General features: G+C 40.4%; 1 protein-coding gene across 1 annotated transcript; it reads right to left on the bottom strand.

The window, feature by feature from the left end:
* Positions 1 to 1,949: 1,949 nt before the first annotated feature.
* On the bottom strand, positions 1,950 to 23,246 carry ark2cb (arkadia (RNF111) C-terminal like ring finger ubiquitin ligase 2Cb). Its single transcript, XM_088993999.1, has 8 exons — positions 22,925 to 23,246; positions 16,390 to 16,711; positions 15,509 to 15,637; positions 13,969 to 14,098; positions 13,771 to 13,875; positions 11,826 to 11,921; positions 11,520 to 11,623; positions 1,950 to 9,858 (listed from the first exon to the last, which is right to left on the bottom strand). The coding sequence occupies exons 1-8, from the start codon at positions 22,983 to 22,985 to the stop codon at positions 9,741 to 9,743; spliced, it is 1,065 nt and encodes a 354-aa protein (XP_088850125.1). The 5' UTR covers positions 22,986 to 23,246; the 3' UTR covers positions 1,950 to 9,740.
* Between the last annotated feature and the right edge of the window lie 698 nt (positions 23,247 to 23,944).

Genomic DNA, 23,944 nt, shown 5'->3' with positions numbered 1-23,944 from the left:
AATGACATCATTTCAAATGAAGGAAGTCACATTTGGACTAAAGAAATACAAAAATTAGTTATTGAAAGTAGCATATGTTTAAAAATGTGTACATAAAATTACCCTATCACTACTAGTCACATTCTGACTCATGTATGGCAGTCAGGCTTTTTATGACATTTTTATCTGCTATTTGGAACTGTTCACATTTACCTCCATGCTGACAAAAGCCAGGTCTCGACACTGTTTTTACTAACTGGCATTGTTTTAAATTTTTGGGGACAAAATGCCACCATTTAGGGGCAGTGTAAACCCTTGACATCATGGTGTCCACATCCTGCTTTGTGGCAGTTTTTCCTTCAGCTGGAATTGGGGCCTTAGACAAGGTGGGAAGAAATATGTGTGTGTGAGTATGTGCGAAACCATCAAGATGCCAGTCAAGTTAGCGCCATAATGAAGTACAAAGGAGGGGCAGCATTGAAATTACCGGTCGATACAACATTGTAATCATGATATGATATTTGGAGTCAATCAGATTAAATTCATTTCTTCTCAGGAAATGTTAAAAGTAAAAAAAAAATCCATGGCAGAAGTAATAACCTGACATAACTTGTTTTTTTTCATCATAAATGTATGCCAACACTGAATATTAAGACAGATTTAATTGGATTACAATTACCTTTATTCGGCGTGCAATGGATACATTTACATTTCACAGCAACAAAGTTATGAAATGAAGATGAAAGGAAAGAAAGAAGTAGAAAAACAAAAAACACAAGCTGCTGGAAAGGCAGCCACTCTCGCACCGCTATCTTGCATTGCTTATTATTGACATTTTTTTAACTTCAAGATGGCGGCGCGAGAGTGGCTGGCTTTACAGCAGCTCCTGTATTTTGTTTTTGCTGCTGTGAAATCTAAATTTCTCCAGACAAATAAAGGCTCATCTAATCTAATCTAATCTAATCTAAAACATGTTTAATTTTTGTATTTTGGCTGTTCATTGAAATAGAAAAGGAAAAAAAATCTACCCAACCAAGGATATATTTTAATGCATTGTATGAATATTTGAACATTACTTTTAATATTATCAGGTTGTCAATAAATGTTTAATGGCGATTATGTGTCCGATTTGGTATGTTGTCATTTTGCACTCTTCATTCATGAACTATGAATAAATGAATCCGAAACGGTGCCTTTGTCGTCAGCATTTTAGGCGTTTTATTTGAAAAACACATAGAAAAAGATCATATACAAGACAATAAATAAAAAAGAGACAGAACAGTTTGGGTTAAGCTATGCAATTTTTTTGCATTGTCATTAGTAATAAATACAGTACAAAAATCCACCCAGAGTGAATCTAAAGGTTCCTTTTTTTTGTCTCCACAATATTAATCACCGATCAATGTTATTCTTCATGATGATTTAGCTATTGCTTTCATATTATTGATGATACATACTACTTCTCTATAAAATACTCAAGATCATAAAACATTGCGCGGTTACAGCAAAACAGCAGGGCGTTATACAAAGATGGCCACTTCCCTTTTTCACTGGCAGGTTAATAATCATAAACCACATTTTTTTGTGAGTGTTTTTTTTTTGTCATTGTTTACTGTCAGCAGCAAAGAAAAAGCATATTCAAGAAGGTATACAGCATCATATGAAAGACATCTAAAACAGCTACTCCCACATACACATAGGAAAACCTGAGAAGGACATGCATTGAAATAGCTTGTGCTTTCATAGTTCTACTGTTTCGTCAGTTGGACTTCATGTAATACGTACTATGGCTACGCTCCGTTTGGCTATGGAGCAACACACGGAGTGGCAGAGGCGGGGGTCGGAGTGTGGGGGTTCACTGTGGCGGGCATACGTGGGCTAAGGCCAGTGAGAGCACACAATAACCATTCGAAAATGCTAAAACAAACAAACAAACAAAAAAGAATAATAGTCAATACCAGCCCGCCAGCTTTGTTTTTTTCAATATTTAGTTTTCCTTGTTTTTTAATCTCCATTTTTTTTGTATCGAGAGCAAAAGCACACTGAAAAGTTAGCTTTTTACATCCACACTCTGTTTACATGTGTGTTTTTTTAATAGATATTCGTGGATAATGGCTCAAGTTAGCATGTTAAGTAAATAAAATATACCCCCTCAATCCACCTACCCGCTGCGAGTACATCAAGCAAAAACAGCCAGCGATACAAAGAGCGACACGTTACCTCGCAATCCGGATATGAGTGTCCGCTATGTGGAGTTTAATAAACAAAAATTAAAATTAAAAAAAAAACATTGATTGCAAAGCAGCATCTTATGGCAAAAAGAAGAGCGATTACGAAGACAAAACGTGTCTCCGATCCAAAACGGGGAGGCTAAAGGGAATGTCATCTCAATCAACAGCACCATGCTGGCTTCAAAAGTGTAAGATGTTTCTTTGTTTTGTTTTGGGGATGGGTAATAATAATAATCATCATCATCAAATCATAATCACACAGACTGCATGCAGAAGCATCCCCACTTACCCAATGCATAATGAGGTATTGTTTTTTTGTCATTTTTTTTGTCTTATTTTAAATAAATATATCCATTAAATTGCAAAGTTATGAGACATGAAATATTCCACCACAATAGCTAGCTAGCTACAGTTAGTAATAAATAATGATTGTTAAATACTTAAGGCATCTTTAAAATCACAGCATTCTATGTGAACTAGCAGAACCTCCTGTTATTTCAGCACTTTTTTTAGGGGGGGGGGCGTGGAGAAATCACATGAGCGCAGGAGGTGTGGGGGGGGGGGGGGTAACTGAATCAAGTTATTCTCCTATAAAGACCAAGCAGTGTTAGCGCGAGGCTGACTGGCAAAAAAAAAAAACAACAACTCCAATTCCAAGTATATTTTCAGAGGCAGGGTGGAAAAAAGTTATCTGACCAGATTTTGGCTCCCCCTCCCACACACACATTTTCAACAATTAAGTCATACTACAACATTGATGAAAAGGTTTCTTAAGCCGTCATCTGTACTTCTTTGAAGGTGTCGGACGTTTCGCTTCTTATCCAAGAAGCTTCGTCAGCAAACTAAAGTCTTACTGGTAGTTTCGGCCCTATATATACTGTCCCTACTGTCCAGACGTGGCGGTGCCGGACTCTGCTATGATTGGTCCCTGCTCTCAGGTTGGAGGGAGCAAATTGATCAATCGGTAGTACATATGCACCTCAAAGCTAGCAACCACTCATTTGATGACAATAAGGTTAAAATCATAGCGAAAGAAAATAGATGGTTTGAAAGGGGAGTAAAAGAAGCTATTTTCATAAAACAGCAAAATCCTTCCCTTAACCGCCATGGTGGAGTGAGGTTCAATTCGGATCGTTCGTACAATAGACTGCTTAGGCAACATAGGGTTAGTTATGATGATGAGGTGATACCAGGGCAAATTGGGCAATCAGGCTAGTCGTCAGTCAGGACAATAGAAGTAACCTGTGGAGCCGCAGGGATTAGTCCTCTGCTCCCCCCAATCTGAGAGCAGGGACAATCATAGCAGAGTCCGGCACCTCTGTCTGTCTGGACAGTAGGGATATATATATATATATATATATATATATATATATATATATATATATATATATATATATATATATATATAGGGCCGAAACTACCAGTAAGACTTTAGTTTGCTGACGAAGCTTCTTGGATAAGAAGCGAAACGTCCGACACCTTCAAAGAAGTACAGATGACGGCTGAAGAAACCTTTTCATCAATGGACCATTCCTGTACGGCTGAGAGTTTACACAGACGTATACTACAACATTGGAATTCACAGACACTACAGATTCCGCAACAAAAAGTGGAGGTTACGCCAAAAGCCGATGAAATGTCATTTTGAGCACCTTTCAGACAAGACGTAAGCTGTCAAGTATTTGACAGCTTGGGTTTGTCAATTTTTTTCACCATAATGATGTTGGAGGAAACTCCAGCACACCCCGCTAACCATGGTGATGACAAGCGGATTCGAAATGTGGATAAATGAAGGGATCATTTTCTTGTGAATGTATCGCCAATAGACATTAGAGCAGTGTTGAAAACTTGCCATCCAGCAATTTTTTCTTTTCTGTCGCAGACAGCATCATTTGGAAACCATTACGGCCATCACACTTCTTTGACGTGTTGTATAATTTCTACTGTTTGTGTTTTTTGAAACAGGCTCTGTTCTTGATGAAGCAAATGTCTTAACTCATTCACTGCCTGACTATGTGATAAAATATGTCCACTCCAGTGCCAGGGTTTTTATCGTTTTCACTCAAATTGCAGGACCAACAGAATCTTGAGTTTTAGGACTACATAAACATTCAATTCAGCATTAGAATCTTTTTTTTTTCATCGGAAAAAAAGAGTTAATTCATAAGTTATTTGGGTCTGGAGTTATCTGAGCTTGAAATAGGGGCATCTGTACAAAATACAATAAAATACAGACATATTGATTTCTATAGCGCTTTAACAACAGTTGAAGCTGTAACAAAGCACTAACATGGACAAAAGGCAAATGCTACCCCCTCGTGGGAGGGAAAAACATTGCCAGAGGTCTGACCAGCACTTTATCGGCCAAGCAAGAAAAAACAAAACCTGAAAAAATTTTGGAATGGCACTCCATGTCATGCTTTGCAGTTCCCAAATACATTTGGGAATGGCAGTGAATGAGTTAATAGTCATGATGGTTTCACTGCATAGCTTACAAAATTAAATATTTTTTGTTGTTGAGGTGAATAGCCTTAACCTCTGGACAAGTTGTGTCCATAATTTGTAAAATCACTTCAAATGACTTCTACTGAGTGTATTTTGCAAAGATTCCACGATATATAGCTAGATTTTACGTTTTAAGACTTGCGCTGAATATTCAGGAAGTCTTGTTTTCGAATTGATGACGTTGCCTGACGTGACGTCACGTCTGGAACGCCCCTGACCGAGAAAGCGACACACAATGCATTTTGGGTACTTTGTTTGGACTGAAAACTTCGCGTTCATCCGTGTCGATGGCGAAATTAAAAGGAAAACACACAAATAATGCGATGGTGAATCGTTGTGTGTTGCACCGAGACTACTATTTGATAATAGTTGACACAAATTCCCAGCAGACAAATCAGCCCATTTCCAACAGAGCTTGGGCGCCATCTTGTGCATTTTCTGGGACGCTACATTGGAGTCCAGACGCCTCAAAATGACACGGAAGTACTTCTTTAATCGATTGCAAATATTTATGCTTTCCTCTTCAGAACTATTTGAATCATATTCATAACTGGATGAGAAACAAGAAAGCATCTTCTCCGAATCTGAAGCCATTGTTTTGATTCTAGAGCAAGGCAGGACGTCTTGGTGTGACGTCACAAACAAGGGGGCCGCTCTGAAACTCGCCATCCCGAGGTCATTTTGAAGTAGTTTTGGGACACTTCAAGTCATTTTTATTGGTGTTGTGCATTTGACTAAAAATATCAGCCTGCGTGTTTTGGGTATTTTACATACTATAAAACGTTTTTCTGATGTCAGTAAGGAAACCAAAAAATGGTGTCGGTTGGCCTTTAATCATCAGAGAAGTGTGATGGCTGAACTTTTTGCTGGTGGAGCAATTTTGCACCCCAACTCCAGTGTCAACTTCGGGGAGGGGAATGCCATGGTTGTAAAAACTAGAAAACAGAAACTGTCAAATACTGATGACGTCTTTTTAGTCTGCATTAAGAGAAACTAACAAGCATCTGGTGACCATCAGGGCCTGCAAGGCCTTCTCTGCTGTCCTAAAATATCTGAATCACAGACTGATTAATTATATTTTGTCCATAATTTTTTATTAAATAATTCCGAATTGTCTTTCAGTTTCCTTTCGTTGCTTTTCCCCTATTGTGCTGCTTCGAGATGTGTGTTTTCGTATTTAAGCTTTTAACCAATCACAATTCAGCCATCATTTGTCACCAGGGTCAGAAATCTACCTGGATGCCTTCACAATCAGTTCCGGGGGATCTGTCGCATCAAATGTGTCAATCAAACTGTTGCACTATCCAATCAGATTTCGAGTTGGCAAACCAAGGCCTTCTCGAAGGCGCTGGAAACGTCAGAGTTTCCGCAAACCATGATTGGCTAGTCACTAGCCAATCATAGTATCACTATCCGCGAGTGATAAGCGCATATTGGCCAGAGCGATAGCGGTAGCAAGCTGCACAACCCACAATGGCTGAAGGAGAAGAAATTGATTTGGTTGGAGGTTTACTGCTAAAGCCATTTTCAAGACGGACTTGTCAAGAAAAAATGGACATCATTAGGAATGGTTGGTCAGTTATTTCCTGGCTAACAGCACCCTCTAGTGGACTTGTAGTAAATCACACCACACTTTTTTCAGTCTGGATTGATTCAGACATAGCAATACTGAAGGCCTAGCGCTGAAATCCACAGCTCGCCACTGCAAAATAAAGAAGCATTACTACCAAAAAATATTGAGTTTATGAGGGGAGAAAAAAACTCGAATATTGCAAAATATATTCTCATTTAAACTGAATGAAGAATAGGGAACCTTTTTCCAACCACTCTTAATTCACTTTTTTGTGTGTGTCTTTTTAACATTCCAGCATGGCCCTATCACTGCTTGGTAAAGAACGCACAGGGGAGCATACAAATATTTGGAATCCAAACAAAACACAAACTCCTAAGACAAGAAAAAACTCCACCCACACACTCACGCCAAAACAAACAACTCCATACAATAGTGCACATTTACAAAAAAAACAAGCTACATTACAATAAATACATATCTTTTTTTGTTGCAGAATTGCAGCTATTTCGCTTCACTGTGGTTAATTGACACGGACATGGGCCAGGTGTAGTGGGCCATGTCCAAAATGGCATGTGAGGTAAAAAAAAAAAAAAAAAAAAAAAAAAAGACAAACAAACAAGCAAACGGAAATGACTATCCAATCATATGAGTATACAACGTTAAGAACAATTGTTTGGTTGTTGTTTTTGTTTTTGTTTTCCAAAATGGATGGCTTTTAATCCCTTTCACCCTAAGACTACATGCGTCAATTCACACACACGCACATTCACACAGGCCATGACAACATCACTGCAAAGGAAGCGAGCGTTCATTCAAACAAACGCAGACAAAGTAGTGTAACTGTACGTTTTGTTTTCACCGTTAGCGCTATTTGCATGCGAGTGGCGGCAACAGAGATTGAAATGGAAATTAATATTCATGACCAATCACCCAAAAAGTCACATGTGCTTGTTCGGTAGGCAATAAGGTTCTGAGAAATGTCACTTATCTTGAAGCAAGATGGTGGCGATGCAGGAGGTTTTGGGGGGACCCGAGGACTAGATCTGAGTGCGCGTGTGTCGAAGAGGATTGAAAGAGAGGTGGGGTGGGGGTCACTGCATGTACTTAGCAACACTACGACCACGATGAGCACGACGACATAGCTCACAAAACCTTAGCCAACGGGCATGCAAACCGGATGATGGCATAACACACAAATCCTTGGAAGCCATGCCTGCAGTTAGCTTTGTTAGCATGGATAGCGTCAACAGCCCGACCACCACCCCCCCCTTCCTATATTGCAGTTAAAGTTTGAATTTAACTCATTCACTGCCATATGTTTTTTCCCTCCCACAATGGGGCAGCATTTGCCTTTTGTACAGCTGCTTCAATTTCAAGCTCATATAACTCCAAATCCATACAATTTAGGAATTAACAGTTTTTCTTCTGATAAAAGAAGGGAGTCTAAGGTTTCTAACTCTGCATTGAATGTTTATGTAATCCTAAAACTCTAGGTTCTGTGGGTCCTGCAATTTGAGTGAAAATGACAAAAACCCTGGCACTGGAGTGGACACATTTTTTGCACATAGTCTGGCAGTAAATGAGTTAAAGAAGCAGTTGTTAGTAAAACATTTCCGCTAATTTCAGTTAGCACACATATGGTGTGCATTAAGCTAGCATACTTGCATTAAAAGAGCTAATATGGTTTGTTTGATTTTGCAACAAATGATAGCATTAACCAAATGTTAGCATTAAGCAAGTGGACTTTTGTTAGTTTTAGTTTTTTGTTGTTTGTTTAAAGGACAACCGACGTCTCCGGACAAGTTGTGTACATAATTTGTAAAATGGCTTCAAATGACTTCTACTGAGTGTATTTTAAAAAGATTCCACCGCATATAGCTATATTTTATGTCTCAAGACTCGCACTGAATATTCAGGAAGTTTTGTTTTTGAGTTGGTGACGAGTACGTGACGTCACTAAAGGAACGCCCCCTGACCGAAAAAAAGACACATTGTAGCAGTCCTTCCATCACGTCAATGTATTTTGCTGTGTTGTTTGGTCTGAAAAGCTTGTGTTGCACCCAAAAGCCGCCAGAAGAGGGTGTCCAAGCTCCATATAAGGAATTTATCAGCCTGTGGAAACGGAGGTGGCCACAGGAGGTCGCCATTTTGTGCCTCTTTTCTGGTGATCCTTTCTCCCCAATGTTGCCTCAAAATGGCACGGAATAAATTCTTTAATCGTTTGCAAACATGTATGCTTTCCTCTACAGAACCATTTAAATCATATTCATAACTGGAGGTGTCACAAGAAAGCATCTTTTCTGAATCTGAAGCCATTGTTTTGATTCTCCAGCAATGCAAGACATCTTGGCGTGACGCCACAAACTGGGGGCAGGACTTTCTGAAAATGCCCAATTCGCAGCTCAATTTTTTGCAGATTTTGGACACTTTAAGTCATTTTTATTGGTGTTTTGCATTTGAATAAAAATATCATACTGCGTGTTTTGGGTATTTTAGATGCTATAAAACGTTTTTCTGATGTCAGTTAAGAAACAAAAAAGACGTCGGTTGTCCTTTAAATATAATTCTGTCCAATTCATGGTTAGGTTTGTAGCACATTTCAGCTGGATGTGACAAATACAGATGAAGCAAGAATGCTGTGCCTCTTTTTTGGAAAAGTTCCACACGCAAGACTGTAACTTGGGGAGGGCGGGTGAAGGGCAAAATTGGCATCATAATGATCAACTCCTTATAAGTGAAGTTAGACCCTCATTTTGTTCCATTTCTTGCCAATAACAGAGATGAATGTTGTCGGGTTGAAACTTAAAAAAAAGTTCTATATGATCTCACTGTATGACAGATTTCCACTTAAACACAACAAACAAGGGGACGGGGGTTGTCCGCTATTTTTTTATTTTTTTGGCCTTAGGACGCTGTGAGCCTCCCCCCCGCCTGGTTTTCTAACCTTGGCCTATCTGTCACACAGACTCTCAAGTTGCTACACAACACTGTTACTCAGTAAATACTCAATCAGTACTATAGCACACCACAAGCATCGGGCTACACACCAATCATGCTTTTGTATAATGTTCTATACAGATGTGCTCGTGTGTGTTTGTGTATGTGAAGTGGAGAAGGGGCGGGTCGCGATCAGAGCATGACTCAGCACGTCCGTCTTACAGCCGCTCCCTCCCTTTTCTTGTACATCCACTAAGTCAGCCCAGTTTTCTTTTTAAATATGTCCACCGCATTCTCAGCTTGTGTTCTGCATGAGTCGGAGTGCGAGTGTGTGAGTGTGTACGTGCCTCTGTTTGTGTGTATATGTGTGTGTATATGTGCTTTGTTCATATCCTCCCCTTGGCCCCTCCTACTAAAAATAGGGGGGAGCGTAGAGGCCTACCTCCCGCGACTCCCCCTCAAGGAGAGTGAGTGGAGGATTGTGGGATACTAGGCTGCGTGCTGCGCAGCAGTTATCAACTGTCGGGGTTGAGCTGGGTTTCAATGTCCACTCTGCAGATGGGGCACTTGCGACTGGTCGCCAGCCATTGGTCCACGCACGCCTGATGGAACAAGTGCATGCAGGGCAATCTCCTAAACAGACACAAACGACACCGTTTTAGGGAACGTCAAAATAGTCAGCTCTCACATCATCTTTCTCCATTGAAATGAATGGGAAAGCCATTAATCTGTTCCAATTTTCCGCAAAAAGCAAAAAAAAAATGTTGGAAGGTATAATTAGGGAAAAATAGTTCAGAAGACCCCCTGTGGTGTGTCTACCTCCGGACACACGGATATAATGTTCAATGAGGAATTTGTATGATTCTCTGTATGGGGGAAGATTTTTGAACTCTTTTCAACACATTACCAATGAACCACCAATATTTGTCGCTTTATCCAGAGGTGAGAAGGTTTCTTCAGCAGTCATCTGTACAAATATATTTGCACAGATGACGGCTGAAGAAACCTGCTCATCGATGGACCACTCCTGTACGACTGAGAGCTTACACAGACGGATTTATCCAGAGGACAAATAAAAAATATTGTCTGTGGCATTTTGAACTAACATACAAAAATGGCTGCCGCTGCTCCCCCGCATAAAAAAAATGTTCTTATGGCGTGCCTGTAAAGTGTCCTTGAGAGTTTTGAAAGGCGCTTAGAAATCAAATATATTGTTATTATTATTAAAAGTTAAAAACTCGTTTTGTTCAACAGTAATGGGGAGCGTAAATAAAAATAAAAAATAAACTGGACGTAAGCACGAGACCTTTTTAATCAAGACCCCTGTTGTGAAATTCACTGTTGGCATTAGATATTTCACAAGTTGGCTGCAATCAGCAGAGGGAGCAAAAAAGTCTGACCAAACTGGCTTTCTGCCTTAGTGGGTTACGAGAGATATTCAAAACAGGATGTAAACGGTTCCAACTAGCAATATACAGTAATTGATGATGACGATGATGATGATGATGATGATGATGATGATGATGATGATTAGTATTAGGTGCGGCATGAGTAATTAGAGGCATGAGACATTTCAGAGAGGAGTGAAAGAATTGACGAAAAAAATGTTGCAAAGCTTTTTAGGAATCATCTGAAATAAAGCATATCCAAACAAGGGGTTTAAAAAAAAACACAAATTAGGATGTGGTCAGATATCAATTTTTTTCTTTTTAATAAATAACTGCCTGATTTCAGTTTCAATACTGTATGGTATATTGGAATACAAAATATCAAAGTAATAAAACATAAACGAAAGGATGTGTCCTGACACAAGAAACAAATGGTATGCCGGCGCAAAATGATAACATTAGAAATGACTATACGTGTACAGTATTAACTCATTCACTGCCATTCCCAAATTTATTCGGGAATTGAAAATATGACGTAGAGCGCCATTTTCGAATTTGTTCGGGTTTTCGTTTTTCTTGCCGGGGATGCTGATAAACCACTGGCAATGTTTTTCCCTTTCACGAGGGGGCAGCATTAGCCTTTTGTACAACTCCCCCCACTTCAAGCTCAGATAACTCCAGACCCATATAACATGGGAATTAACTCTTTTTCTGATGAAAGAAGAGAGTCTAAGGATTTTTATGCTGAATTGAATGTTTATGTAGGCCTAAAACTGAATATTCTGTGGGTCCTGGAATTTGAGTGAAAATGACAAAAAAACCTGACACTGCAGTGGACACATTTTTGCACATCTGGCAGTGAATGAGTTAAGAAGAAACATGCGTGTGTGCTAAGTGTATTGGTACCTGACATCTTCTCCATCTTCAAGCATAGACAAACAGATGGTGCACTTTTCGTCCGTATCCAATTCCTCGTCGTCCAGACACATTTTCAGGTCTTGTGGGAATCTCTGCAACCCCAACACAAATTGGTGTGACCCTTTTTACCTTGTATTTAGGTCACGTTGGCTATATGCGCTGCTTGAAATTCACTGGAATGAGTCATCCATCACTGTGATATGGAGCAGGCTGCAGGCTGCACGCTGGTCTCACTTCATCTGCTGCCGGAAACGAGTTTGCACGTTCAACTCACGGAATCGACAAGAGGCTTACCTTCTTGTACTTGTGGGGGAAAGTAAATCTCTCGATGGTTGTCTGGACTGCGCCGCGGTTCACGCTCCCTAATCGGTCCTCCAGCTGCAAAAGTTCCTGTTTAAAAAATAAAAAAACAAAAACAGAATAAATAAGGAGAATTTGCAAAGGTTATATTTGTTGTTGTAAAAGTGGTTCTAAACATGTAACAGCGGGAACGTTTTAACCACTTTGCAGTAAATAGCACAAAGGTGGAAGAAAATCTCATTTTGGTTTGTTGCCTAAATAATAATAATAATAATAATAATAATAATAATAATAATAATAATAATAATAATAATAACAACAATCACACATTATCTATTTATTTATTTATTTGTACATAATAATACATTTCAGCTATAAGCGCCTTTCAAAACTCTCAATGTCCCTTTACAGTTACAGGATGTGTTTTTTTCTGTGGTCGAGCAGCAGCAGCCACACGCGCCAGCGTTCACTCAATTCAGAATAGCTCAAATAGATAGAAAGCTAGCTAGCTAATAGCTAGCTAACAGATAGCCAGCTAGATAGCTAGATAGCTAATAGTCAGCTAGATAGCTAATAGATCGCCAGCTAGCCAGATAGATCGCTAATAGACAGCAAAAAGATAGCAAATACATAGCTAGCTAGGTAGCCAGCTAGGTAACAAGCTAGATAGCGAAACAGGCTACGGGACGAATGTCACTCAAAATATATATATATATATAAAGTGAGCCAAACAAGGTTTTCTTTGAATATTAATTGGTATGTTGTGAATTTGTGGAGGAAGTGAAGATGTCACAACTTGGTGAGAGAAATTCAGACACAACCTGTTTGGATGCCTGAACGGGCTGCGTGACGTCCCCAAAACAAAAGGGAAAACGCTCTTTCACCGAGGTTATATTGTTGTGTCCGAAAATAATGGCAAGAAAAGAGGTGATTTCATGGTGAGTAGAGGATGCTAGAAATTCAGCGGCCACTGGTTTGCTGCCGAGACAGGCAGCAGGCGAAACCGAAAACAGAATGCTAATGGGGCTCCAACACAGTGTGACACAAATAGTAATTGTTAAGGATTTCGCAACTTGGCTGCACGTTTCAGAGAATGCAAGCATTTCAGGCCAGACTGGCTTGCTGCCTCGTCGGGCAGCTTCATAGAATGTAATTACAATCAGACATTTGTTAAAAGGTATGGAATAAATTTCGAATTTTGAAGAGGATTGTCTACATCCTTTCTGTTCTATTTTACCATTTTTATGTCTAACGAGATTTGCTCAACTCATTCACTGCCAGACGATGTGCAAAAATTATGGATACAACTTGTCCGGAGGCGTTGGTTGTCCTTTAACTCATTCACTGCCAGACTATGTGATAAAATATGTGCACTCCAATGCCAGGGTTTTTGTCATTTTCACTCAAATTGAAAGACCCACAGATTGAGTTTTAGGACTGCATTCACAGAAAACTTTAGACTCTCTTCTTTCATCAGAAAAAAAAGTTAGTTCCTAAGTTATATGGGTCTGGAGTTATCTGAGCTTGAAATGGGGGCGGCTGAACAAAAGGCAAATGCATTGTGGGAGGGGAAAAACATTGACAGAGGTCTGACCAGCGCTTTATCGGCACTCCTCGCAAGTTAACCAAAACCCAAACAAACTCGGGAACAGCACTCCACGTCATGCTTTTCAATTCCCGAATACATTCGGGAATGGCAGTGTATGAGCTAAACAATAGTCTGAATATCATTAAATTAATCTGGAAATACATCAGTTTGACAATTGTCAAATCTGTGATTTGATACCGATAAGAAATATGCATTGGAAGGTGTTTAAAAAAAAATCTTAATAATTCAATTATCAAATTTGCGGATGTCTGCTTCTCAGAACTGCACGAATTACCCACATTTTTTTATCCTGGAAAAATCTTGAATGAATGATTTTAATCGAGCACTCACCTCATAGCTCTCCCTGACGGCAGAAGCGTGTCGTGAAGGGTTGAGACTCTGCAGCGCCAACAGGTGCAGCTGAGGGTACGGATAATTCCGGATCTCGTGAACGACCTGCAAGAGGACGGAGAAAAGAAAATGGCGTCGGTCCCTCCGCTCATCCAGATGACCAATGTTTGCCGTGAAAAGGACGTGATTGCGACTCACCACTTGTGTTGAGGTGTTGTTTCTGGGGAAGTGGTGCATCCTGGGAGATGTCAGGTAGTGCTGATAGTGCTGCGGCAGTGGGTGGATGTGGTACTGGTGTGGCGGTAGGCCTGCGTCGACACTTAAATCCCTGGAGCAGAGGGAAAAAAAACTTTTTTTTGTCCACTTGCACCAAAAATGAGTTTGACACCCTTGTGTCCGAGGATCTTTTTTGCACAATTTTTGTCCATATTTATATGATCAAACAGCCGTCAATCTCCAAAGCGGCTATTTCCGAAATATTTAGAATGCTAAATGCTTTAATGGTTTCTAATGCCAGAGATGCTTGAATACGTCTGTCTAAGCTCTCAGTCGTACAGGAGTGGTCCATCGATGAAAAGGTTTCTTCAGCCGTCATCTGGATTATATTAGGGATATATATGTAAAGGGCCACAGCAAATGTTTAATTCGCTGACGAAGCTTTTCGGATGAGGAGCGAAACATCCGACACCGTCCAAGAAGTACAGATAACGGCTGAAGAAACCTTTTCATTGCTTGAACTTTTGATGAATTTTGAAAATGCGCTTGTCTGTACACACTGGGCACATTGTTACCAGCAGCAACAGCAGGTGGTGATGCTCGTGTGTGTCTGTTTCACACTTGAACTAGTGCTGTAACACCTCCCGCCCCCTCTACTGCCCAATCACTGTGCCACGGGGAGACTATACAAATATTACTGCATCTGCCTGTGCCTGCATACTAACAAAAATGACTTTCTGGAAAAAAAATAGGGAGAGCTTCTTCAGAAAGGGGATATGGCTAAAGGCGTTTCACAGGCACTAATCCAACTCCTGTAATATGCATGTATTTAATTATTGCAGGCACCAAATCATTGAGAGATTTGAGTCGCATCGCGATAGACAGCAGATTGGACATATAATCATTGCCACTCAGTTATTCTATTTACGCCCTAAGCGATTGTATATGCAAAATCAGGGGACTGTGGGAATTCTGGACAGCGTGACTATCACCCTTGTTCGTATAATTCATAATATTTATGCCACTGTTTTGTTATTGTTTTTTAATGTCCTATTTCCCACATAACAAACAGACAGACCCATGCTAGGTTCTCACACTCAGAACTGACTCTAATGATGACAAGTGCCATAAAAAACTGACCGATGTACAGGATCAAGTTTTTTTTATTTCTTTAGATTGAAAGGTGTTTTCTGTCTTCAAAAAAATAATATTTAAAAAGCTGAAACTGCAGCAATTTAAATGTGTTAATAGTAAATAACGCTACTAACATTTTATGCCTCTAGGTTAAACCTCAGAAAACTCATTACTGCCTGTTAATGTTACAACCCTCATGAGACGTGCGCTGTTTACTCCTCAGTTTAGTGTTAAAGCAACGTTCTCGTTTCATGAAATTAAACTCAATTGCGACCATGTTCTAATTGCCCCTAATTTATGACAAGAAAAAAAAACAGCTTTTGTGATCTTTAAATAAAACAGCACTTTCGTGCACTTTTCAGGCGTTGTTGAGGTATGCGCTCCCTACCAGTCTGTGCCTTCGGCCAGGTAGCGGGGCTGCTGAACCACCGGTTGGGGCGGAACGTGCAGAGGTGGGGCAAACTCGAAGCCCGGACGCAGTCTGTGGGGCTGGTGAGGAACCCTCTCTGTTGTACGTCTACTGACACATGAATAGGTTTTATATTGACTTCAAGTAAGACACACACCTACACAGGTCCTCACAATGTCATGGGTACAAGAAACAACCATGGGTCCCCACAATGTCATGACTACAAGAACACACACAGAGAGGTCTTAACAATGTCATGGGTACAAGAACACACACAGGTCCTCACAATGTCATGGGTACAAGAGCACACACACACACACACAGCTCCTCACAATGTCATGGGTACAAAAACACACACATTGGTCCTCACAATGCCATGAGTACAATAACACACACAGGTCCTCACAATCTCATTACGACAAGAACACACACACCAGTGCTCACAACATCATGACTACAAGAACACACACAGAGGTCTTCACAACGTCATAACTAAAAGAACGTACACAGAGGTCCTTAACCTGTCATGGGCACAAGAACACACACACTGGTCCTCACAATGTCATGACTACAAGAACGCACACAAAGGTCCTCACAATGTCATGGGTACAAAAACACAAACGTACACACAGGTCCCCACAATCTAATTACGACAAGAACACACACATAGGTCCTCACAATGTCATGAGTACAATAACACACACACACAAACAGGTCCTCACAGTGTCATGACTACAAGAACACACACAGAGGTTTTCACAATGTCATGGGTACAAACACACACACACACACAGGTCCTCACAAGTACAAGAACCCACACACATCTAGTGGTGTGGGTTCTTTGTGCCTTTGAACTGTACCTGTTGGGTGGCAGGATGTGCCGGTGCTGGGCCTCAAGGATTTGCTGCTGGAGGAGGTATTGCTGGTGTAATGCCTGAGGTAGGAAGGGAGGGGCGGGGATGTCCTGGAACTGGGCCGCGGGCATGGGGTTGAGGGGTGGGTGGTGTAGCGGGGGTCCGTGCTGGTGGCCAGGTGGGGCCATGTGGGGGTTGATACCCGACTGTGGCTGACCTGGGTGAGGCATGGGGAAGTCCATGGGCAGCGGGGCCTGGGGACCTAGCTGGAAATGGCGGCAAGAGGTAGCATGGCTGTGCTGCTGCTGTTGCCGGGTGAAATGGGATCCTGGGGGCGGAGTGAGGGGGAGAAGCAGAATACGTCAGGTACCCCAACATCAAAAATGAGCTGTTATTAATTCTGGGTGAAATATGCTGTCAATGTATGTATACATACGTGTATGTGTGTGTATGTGTGTGTGCATGTTTGTGTATGTGAGAGACATCATGTTCATGAAGCCCTACCTCATACCTACGATGAGAAAAATGCTTCTGTGAGGGTGGGACAATGATGGATACCACAAGTGTCACCGAAAGCAAACACCGAAATGTGCTCCGTCACAAAAATACATGAGCCGCCATTTTCGGGATCCTTTCCTGTTCTTGGAAGTAGACGAAGCTACCATGGGAACTAAGTGTATACACGGCCCTGTCCAGGTACAATGTGGCTAAGTCAAAAACATGACGAGAGATGAAATACCTGTAAAAAGCAACCCGAACGGAACACAATTTTTTTACTGATGTGACGGATTCGGTTTCTTTTAAAATTGGTGTGACCTTTAAAGGTTGACTGACCCTAGTGGAAGTCGATTGTTTCCTATAGCAAAAAAAAAATGGTTTTGAAATCCAAACAAATCAGCAATTGATCATCCTGCGGTACAAATAGGGCTGGTTCGACAGTATTCAATGTTCATTGACACTTTATTCATGCATTGTCAAAATGTAGTATTTACAGATTAACCCTAATTGTCCCCTCTCCGAAATGTTCCGCTTCTTAGAATTATCTTGGCAAGTTTTTTTTTTCTTCGAATAAAAACCGACCACAAGTATTTGGCAAGCGCTGTTCGCAGACAGTCGAAACACGGCAGGCTTCCTTGGGTAGCTGCGTGCTTTTAATATATTCCACATGTGTGCTTTTTTTTGTCCTAGAACATTATAAATGACATCCATTTGGCAGGGCTTCAGATTTCTAAAAAGACAAAGAAATCCGTTTTGTAATTCTATGTCTAAATGGCTAGTCTGCGTTGCATTTTCCGAGACGAAGAAAAAAAAATGGGTTATAGCAGGGCTTGATAACCGCAGCCAGGCGGCAGACATGTTGTGACCTTACAAGGTCAAGTTCAAAAGAATGGGGGCACAGAGGACGTTTAAGGGAGGGCGGGGGTGATGGCCACCACGAATGATAGCAGATAGGTTGGTACGGGCTCTGTGATGGAGGAAGCATGGAGAATCGTCTATCTTTTGTCACGGTGGGGGGGGGGGGTGGGACGAGGGGTAGTAGGGGGTAGGACAATAAATGGAAATCAGCAAGAAGCACACTGAAGGTTAGGAAAAACACTAGATTCTTTATTGAAAAATATTAGTAAACTGTTTTTTTTTCTTGGCGTTTTTTTGTGGGGGCGGGGTGTAATAATCGTATAAAAATCCATGCAACCAAAAAATAAACCACATAGACTGAAGGCAAGGCCCACCATGCTCCGTATAGGGTTAAATAAAGGAACAAAAGCGGCATCCAATGAGCTACAGCACATGATTCAAGTACAGCAGGGTAAACATCTTTACTACAGAAAGATTACATTGGATTCTCACAAGTCAATGTAGAGTCAAACCAAAAACAAAAACCAAACAAAAATATGAATCATAAAATGTGACCATGCATTGAAAAAGTACTATCAAGAGAGACCACAACCAAACAATAGAGACGTTATTTACTAATAGAGAATCTCTTTTAGCAGTGCAGGAAAATATAGGCATCCCTGTGAAATGGATAGCATTTTGGCCATGTTAGTGGGTGAGGGAGGGGGTATAGGGGGGGATTTTTTTAGAAAGGGATGAACCACCAGTGAAGTGAGCTTGTTTGACCTGCTGATACAGTGGAACCTCCAAAGTCAAAACGCTGCGAAAAAGCATGAAAATTGGGAGTGTTTCAGGAAAGAAAAATGGTCTTCCAATGTCCTATAAATTTGAAAAGGTTTCAAGAGCATCTCATAACATTTTTTTACAGTGCATGTGTACTGCCCTTTTCCGTTGACCACTTGTGGCTTTTTATTGCACGAAATTGAAACAGAAAAGACTCTTAAAGGACAACCGACGTCTCCGGACAAGTTGTGTCCAGAATTTGTAAAATGGCTTCAAATGACTTCTACTGGGCGTATTTAATAAGATTCCACCGCATATAGCAATATTTTACATTTTAAGACTCGCGCTGAACATTCAGGAAGTCTTGTTTTTGAGTTGTTGACGAGTCCTCACGTGACGTCAGAAAAGGACCGCCTCCTGACCGTAAAAAAAATGCATTGTAGCGTCTTTCCATCACGTCAATGTATTTTGCTGTACTGTTTTTTGGAAACCCTTGTGTTACATCCAAAAGCCACCAGCAGAGGGAGTCCAAGCTCCATGCAAGGAATGTATCAGCATGTGAAAACGGGCTGACTCATTCCTCACAGGAGCTGGTCGCCATTTTTCTGCCTCTTTTGTGGTACGTTACATTATGTCCAGATGCCTCAAAATGACACGGAAGGACTTCTTTAATCGATGGCAAACATGTATGCTTTCCTCTTCAGAACTATTTGAATCATATTCATAACTGGATGTGTAACAAGAAAGCATATTATCCGAATCTGAAGCCATTGTTTTTATTCTCCAGCAATGCAAGACGTCTTGGCGTGACGTCACGAACTGGGGGCGGGACTTTCTGAATTTTTTTTTTGCAGATTTTGGACACTTTAAGTCATTTTTATTTGTGTTTTGCATTTGACGAAAACTATCATACTGCGTGTTTTGGGTATTTTAGATGCTATAACACGTTTTTCTGATGTCAGTTAAAAAACAAAAAAGTGACGTTGGTTGCCCTTTAAGGTCTCCGAGTATATTTGTCATGCATTTGCGAGGTTTTCAGGGTCCTCCACAGCCATCAATAAATAGCATTACTCATTACATTTGTGCTCCCTTTCTTCTCTCTCATAGAATTTTCCGGACACCATCTAGCTAGCATGAAACTAGCGGACTTTTGTTGGATGAAAGTGAATTTTGGAGGGTGGTTAAGAATTTAAGCCTTGAAATATTCGCTTCAAGCACACTTACATTTCTTTTGACTGTTTTTCTACTTTTTCCGTTTGCATTGAAGGCCATTTGTTTGTGCTGTTCAACAAGACGCAGCACCAAGGTAAGGCAATGTTGTGCTAACTAGTTAGCAGTAACTTTGAATATTTTTGTATGTAGTGGTTTAATTTGAATTCAAAGAAACGTAAAATTAACACTGCCCTGTCGTGGGTGACATTTCTATTTCATTTCTATGAAATTTAACAAAAATGGACTGAAATTAGATCATATATTTATACACCTCGCCAAATTAAATTAAAAATATAGCCAAATACAAATTCATAGTTTGGTTTCTATCATTGTCAATTAATATCATAAATGAGCTTTCAGGGTTCATTTTAAAAGAATTAATTTCAGTGCATTTGTAGAACATTACTTGATTCCATCATACTTTAGTCTAATCTCGCACCCGACAAATCCTCCACACTAAAAAGTTACTAATACATAGATAATGTTCAATGTACTTAAACATATGACCATGTTTTCCATTTTCTAACTGTTTCCAAAAAAATAACAAGTTTAATAATAAAAAGTTACTAATACTAAAACTAATTTTAAAACTTGTTTCAATATAAAATAAAAAAATAAACCTTGGTTCACAACGCATTGAAACTCACCAATAATGGAAAAACTCAACAGAAAATAATAATTATAGTAAAAAGACCAAACTATTAGAACTCACATTAAAACGTGAGTCAAAACGTTGCTTATATATTGAGTTAAAATAAACGCATGAAAAATTGTTTTGAGTGTTTCATGGTTCCATGCACGCAACACAAGAAGGCTCGCTCAACTATAGCCGTCCTTAGTTTTATAATTAGATTTTTTTTTACGTAATTGTTATAATATTTGAACAATAATTTGAACATCTTTCAACATTTTCTTTAATTATGACTTTTTTTAGTGATGGACTATGACATGTTCCAACCTTCGGGTAATTTTACCAGTGAGGGAACAGAACGACTTGCTAAACCGAGGACCGCCTGTTTTACTTTTCCACTTGGTCTCGGGAACAAATCAATGCAAATTAATTTCCAACTGGAAATAATGTTTTCACTTCTACGACGGACAGCATTCAACTTTTGAGGTAACACTGTATCTGATATTAAATTTTTGGGTCCTGTTAAAAATGAGAAGGAGGGCAAGCAGCCCCTAATAATTCAGTGTGATTCAAAGGTATTCTTATTTTTTTTGGGGCGGAGGAATAACAAAAAGGACTACACAAAATGGAGACAGTTATGGCAGGTTGTCGTGTGCAGGTGCAGTGTACCTTCACTCCATTCATTTCCCGCAGAAACTCCCAAGTCCAGCACGCCAAACTAAATGCCTAACAACCATCATCTTCCTTTTTTGTTTTTCCACCACATAATATTGTATGAGGTGCACACGTTTGTTGCCGTGCGACAATTGACTGCACTAAGGATCTATGCTGATTTTCAAGAGACCATCAAGAAACTTTCACATTTATGCCAGTTCCACGATTTTCATTGCATTCGTTTGTAAGGTGCGGTTGAACATTTTAATGTTTAAATACAATGTTTAATTCTCTTATATTTTGCCTGTAAAGTTAATAAAATTTGATTACAGCTGATCTTAGTGTTCTTAGTTTTATTGTTTTTATGTAATAGCTTAAAAATACCACGGAAGCGCTTTTACTTTTATGATGGTGGTAGTTTCACCTCTGAATGAACTGGAAAAAAATTCTCCAATAATCAAAAGGTTTCAGAAATAATAACAGTCATTGAGGGGCTTGTGTTGGACTTTGGAAGTTCCACTGCACAGCAAAACACTGATTTTGCCATTCAAATAGTCACATGTACACTGCACCTTGAGTGAAGAGAAAGGAGGATGAGCCAAATTCTGGTGTTCAACGATGCGAGTGCAGCCGTTTTTTGAGATCATGCAAAAATGTATCCACTTGACAGGAATTTACAGCATGTTGTCTATCAAAAGACTGGATGGGAGGTACACAATGACATTCCATTCAAAAAAAGGAGCTACATGTCCACTCAGGTGCTACAGCAAAAATTTGACAGAAACAAAAGACAAAAAGGTGCTCTGCTCTAAGATGTTAGCTATGTTTTTAGTCAGCTTAACATGGTTGGAATACATCTTGAAGGGAGGAGGAGGAATAGGAGAGGGGGAAGGGGTGCTTTGTTTTTTTTTCAATACCAATGTCGTCTTCGGATGGAAAGAGGAAATGAAGAAGGGGTTCACAATACAGCTAAATGCAGAGAACAGGCAGAGGCCACGCCACACCACACAGCAGCAGATGATCATTAGCTACACAATGGGGGGACGACAAAGATCTGATAAATGCAGAATGTAGAGCCAGCCTCCATACTATGAAACAGGGAAATAAGAACAGAAATAAAAGCACAATGAAATCGCTGATGCCACTGCTGTCAAATTAATGTTGCACTGCAGCTTCGTGTATGCGCGTGTTTCTTTTATTAGCCGCTAGCTCGCATCTGAGTGTAAAAAACGCAAAGTTCCAAACACCAAACAGCTGACAGTTTGCGGTAAATTTGATTCATGTGTTCTCCATGAGCAATTACCGTTCGTATCGATTTACAATCTCACCGATCGACGCAAACAGTTGTAAATAACGCGATGGCAAAACCAGATGATTTTTTTTTCAAATGACATCATCCAGGCACAGATAAAACGACTGTCTGGAGACGGCTATGATTAGCTTGCGGTATTTCTAAGGTGCAAATACACAACCGCGAGTAAAACCCGAGAAGAGGCGCATTGCAACGTAATCCAATTGACGTTAGCAGAAAACGAATGGAAAGAGCCACCGCGTTGTTCTGTTCGGGAATGTTGTGTACACGCAACAGCCGGCGCTTGCCGAATCCTTTGTGACAATTGATTCCGCTTCTGGATGAAGCCATCCCCCCGCACGAGTCAGTTAGCTTATCTCGAGTGGCGATATCTGGATGTTAACTGGAGCCAAATACAGCTGTCAAAACAAGTCATTTCGTGATTTACGGTTATCTGCGAACAAAGCAAAATAACGCCAAATGGAATTTGGCGAGTAGTTTGTGCGGAAACGACGACCTAGCTAACGCGAGCTAAACCAGCGGCTAAATTGGGAGCTAACTAGCCAACAGCTGCAGTGAATATTAAGATAAACAGGGCACACGTTTAACGTGCTTACCAACAAACCACGACATACCTCTGTTTCTGACTGAGCCAAATACGGGGAGAACCAGATATCCGACATGCACTAACACCATCCTGTGATCCTTGTTTTGCGACTCCGTTGGCTTATTTGGAGAGAAAGAGTGCGATGGTTGTAGTCGCCCATGCGGATCTACATTCAGGCGGCTGGGCTAGCGTGCAGCGCGCGGGCCGAGTCACTGAAGCAACTGTTTCGCTAACTGACTGATTAAATTGCTGCACTGTACTGTACTGGGGCTTCGTGTCTCTCCCTGCAGTCGATTGACTCGAGTGCCCGCCTGGTGATGACTGACAAAAGCAGACGTGTCTTTCTTCGCAGTCGACACGGGGGGCGCTGTTTCCCCATTGCGTGACCTCGGGAGACCCAGTTCAGTGACAATGGACGGCCAGCGGGCAGCATGGAACCCCGCTCTCGATTTATTTTTGAAAACAAAAACAAAAAGGACATCGCTTACCTACGGAAGAGGATTAGGGCCAACGAAGAAAAAAAATAAAGTTGGCAAGATTCTCACTGTAATCTCAGAATTCTGACTTTATTGTCAGAATTCTGACTTTAAAATCAGAATTCTCGCAAAACGCCGCGAGGTTACGACATTGTCTTTTCTTCCAAGCCACACCACACGGAGATGCCCCCCACACGCAGATGCCCCCCACAATTCAAAGTGAAAATTCTGACTTTATTCTCAGAATGTTCACTTTTAAAGTCATAATTCTGAAATTATAGTCAGAATTCTGAGAATGAAAGTTTAATTCTGAGATTAGAATCAGAATTCTCACTTTAAAATCATAATTTTGATTCTGAGATTAATGTGAGAATTTTGCTAACCTTTTTCTAAAGTGTCCCTAATCCTTTTCCGTATTTACCAGCGCCTCCAAACCCGATGTGCTAATTGTAAACAAGATCGTCTAATGGACACCACAGCAATCTGTAATCCCCCCAAAACAGTGTACACGTTTTTCTTTTATTTAAAAGCAAATGTTAAATATTTTTGACAATCGTAACTGGTGTGAGAGA

This window comes from Hippocampus bargibanti, linkage group LG04 (genome assembly GCF_051943395.1).
Source record: "Hippocampus bargibanti isolate YZ-2025 linkage group LG04, ASM5194339v1, whole genome shotgun sequence".
Lineage (NCBI taxonomy): Eukaryota > Metazoa > Chordata > Actinopteri > Syngnathiformes > Syngnathidae > Hippocampus > Hippocampus bargibanti.
This window is presented reverse-complemented; position numbering and strand designations above follow the sequence as displayed.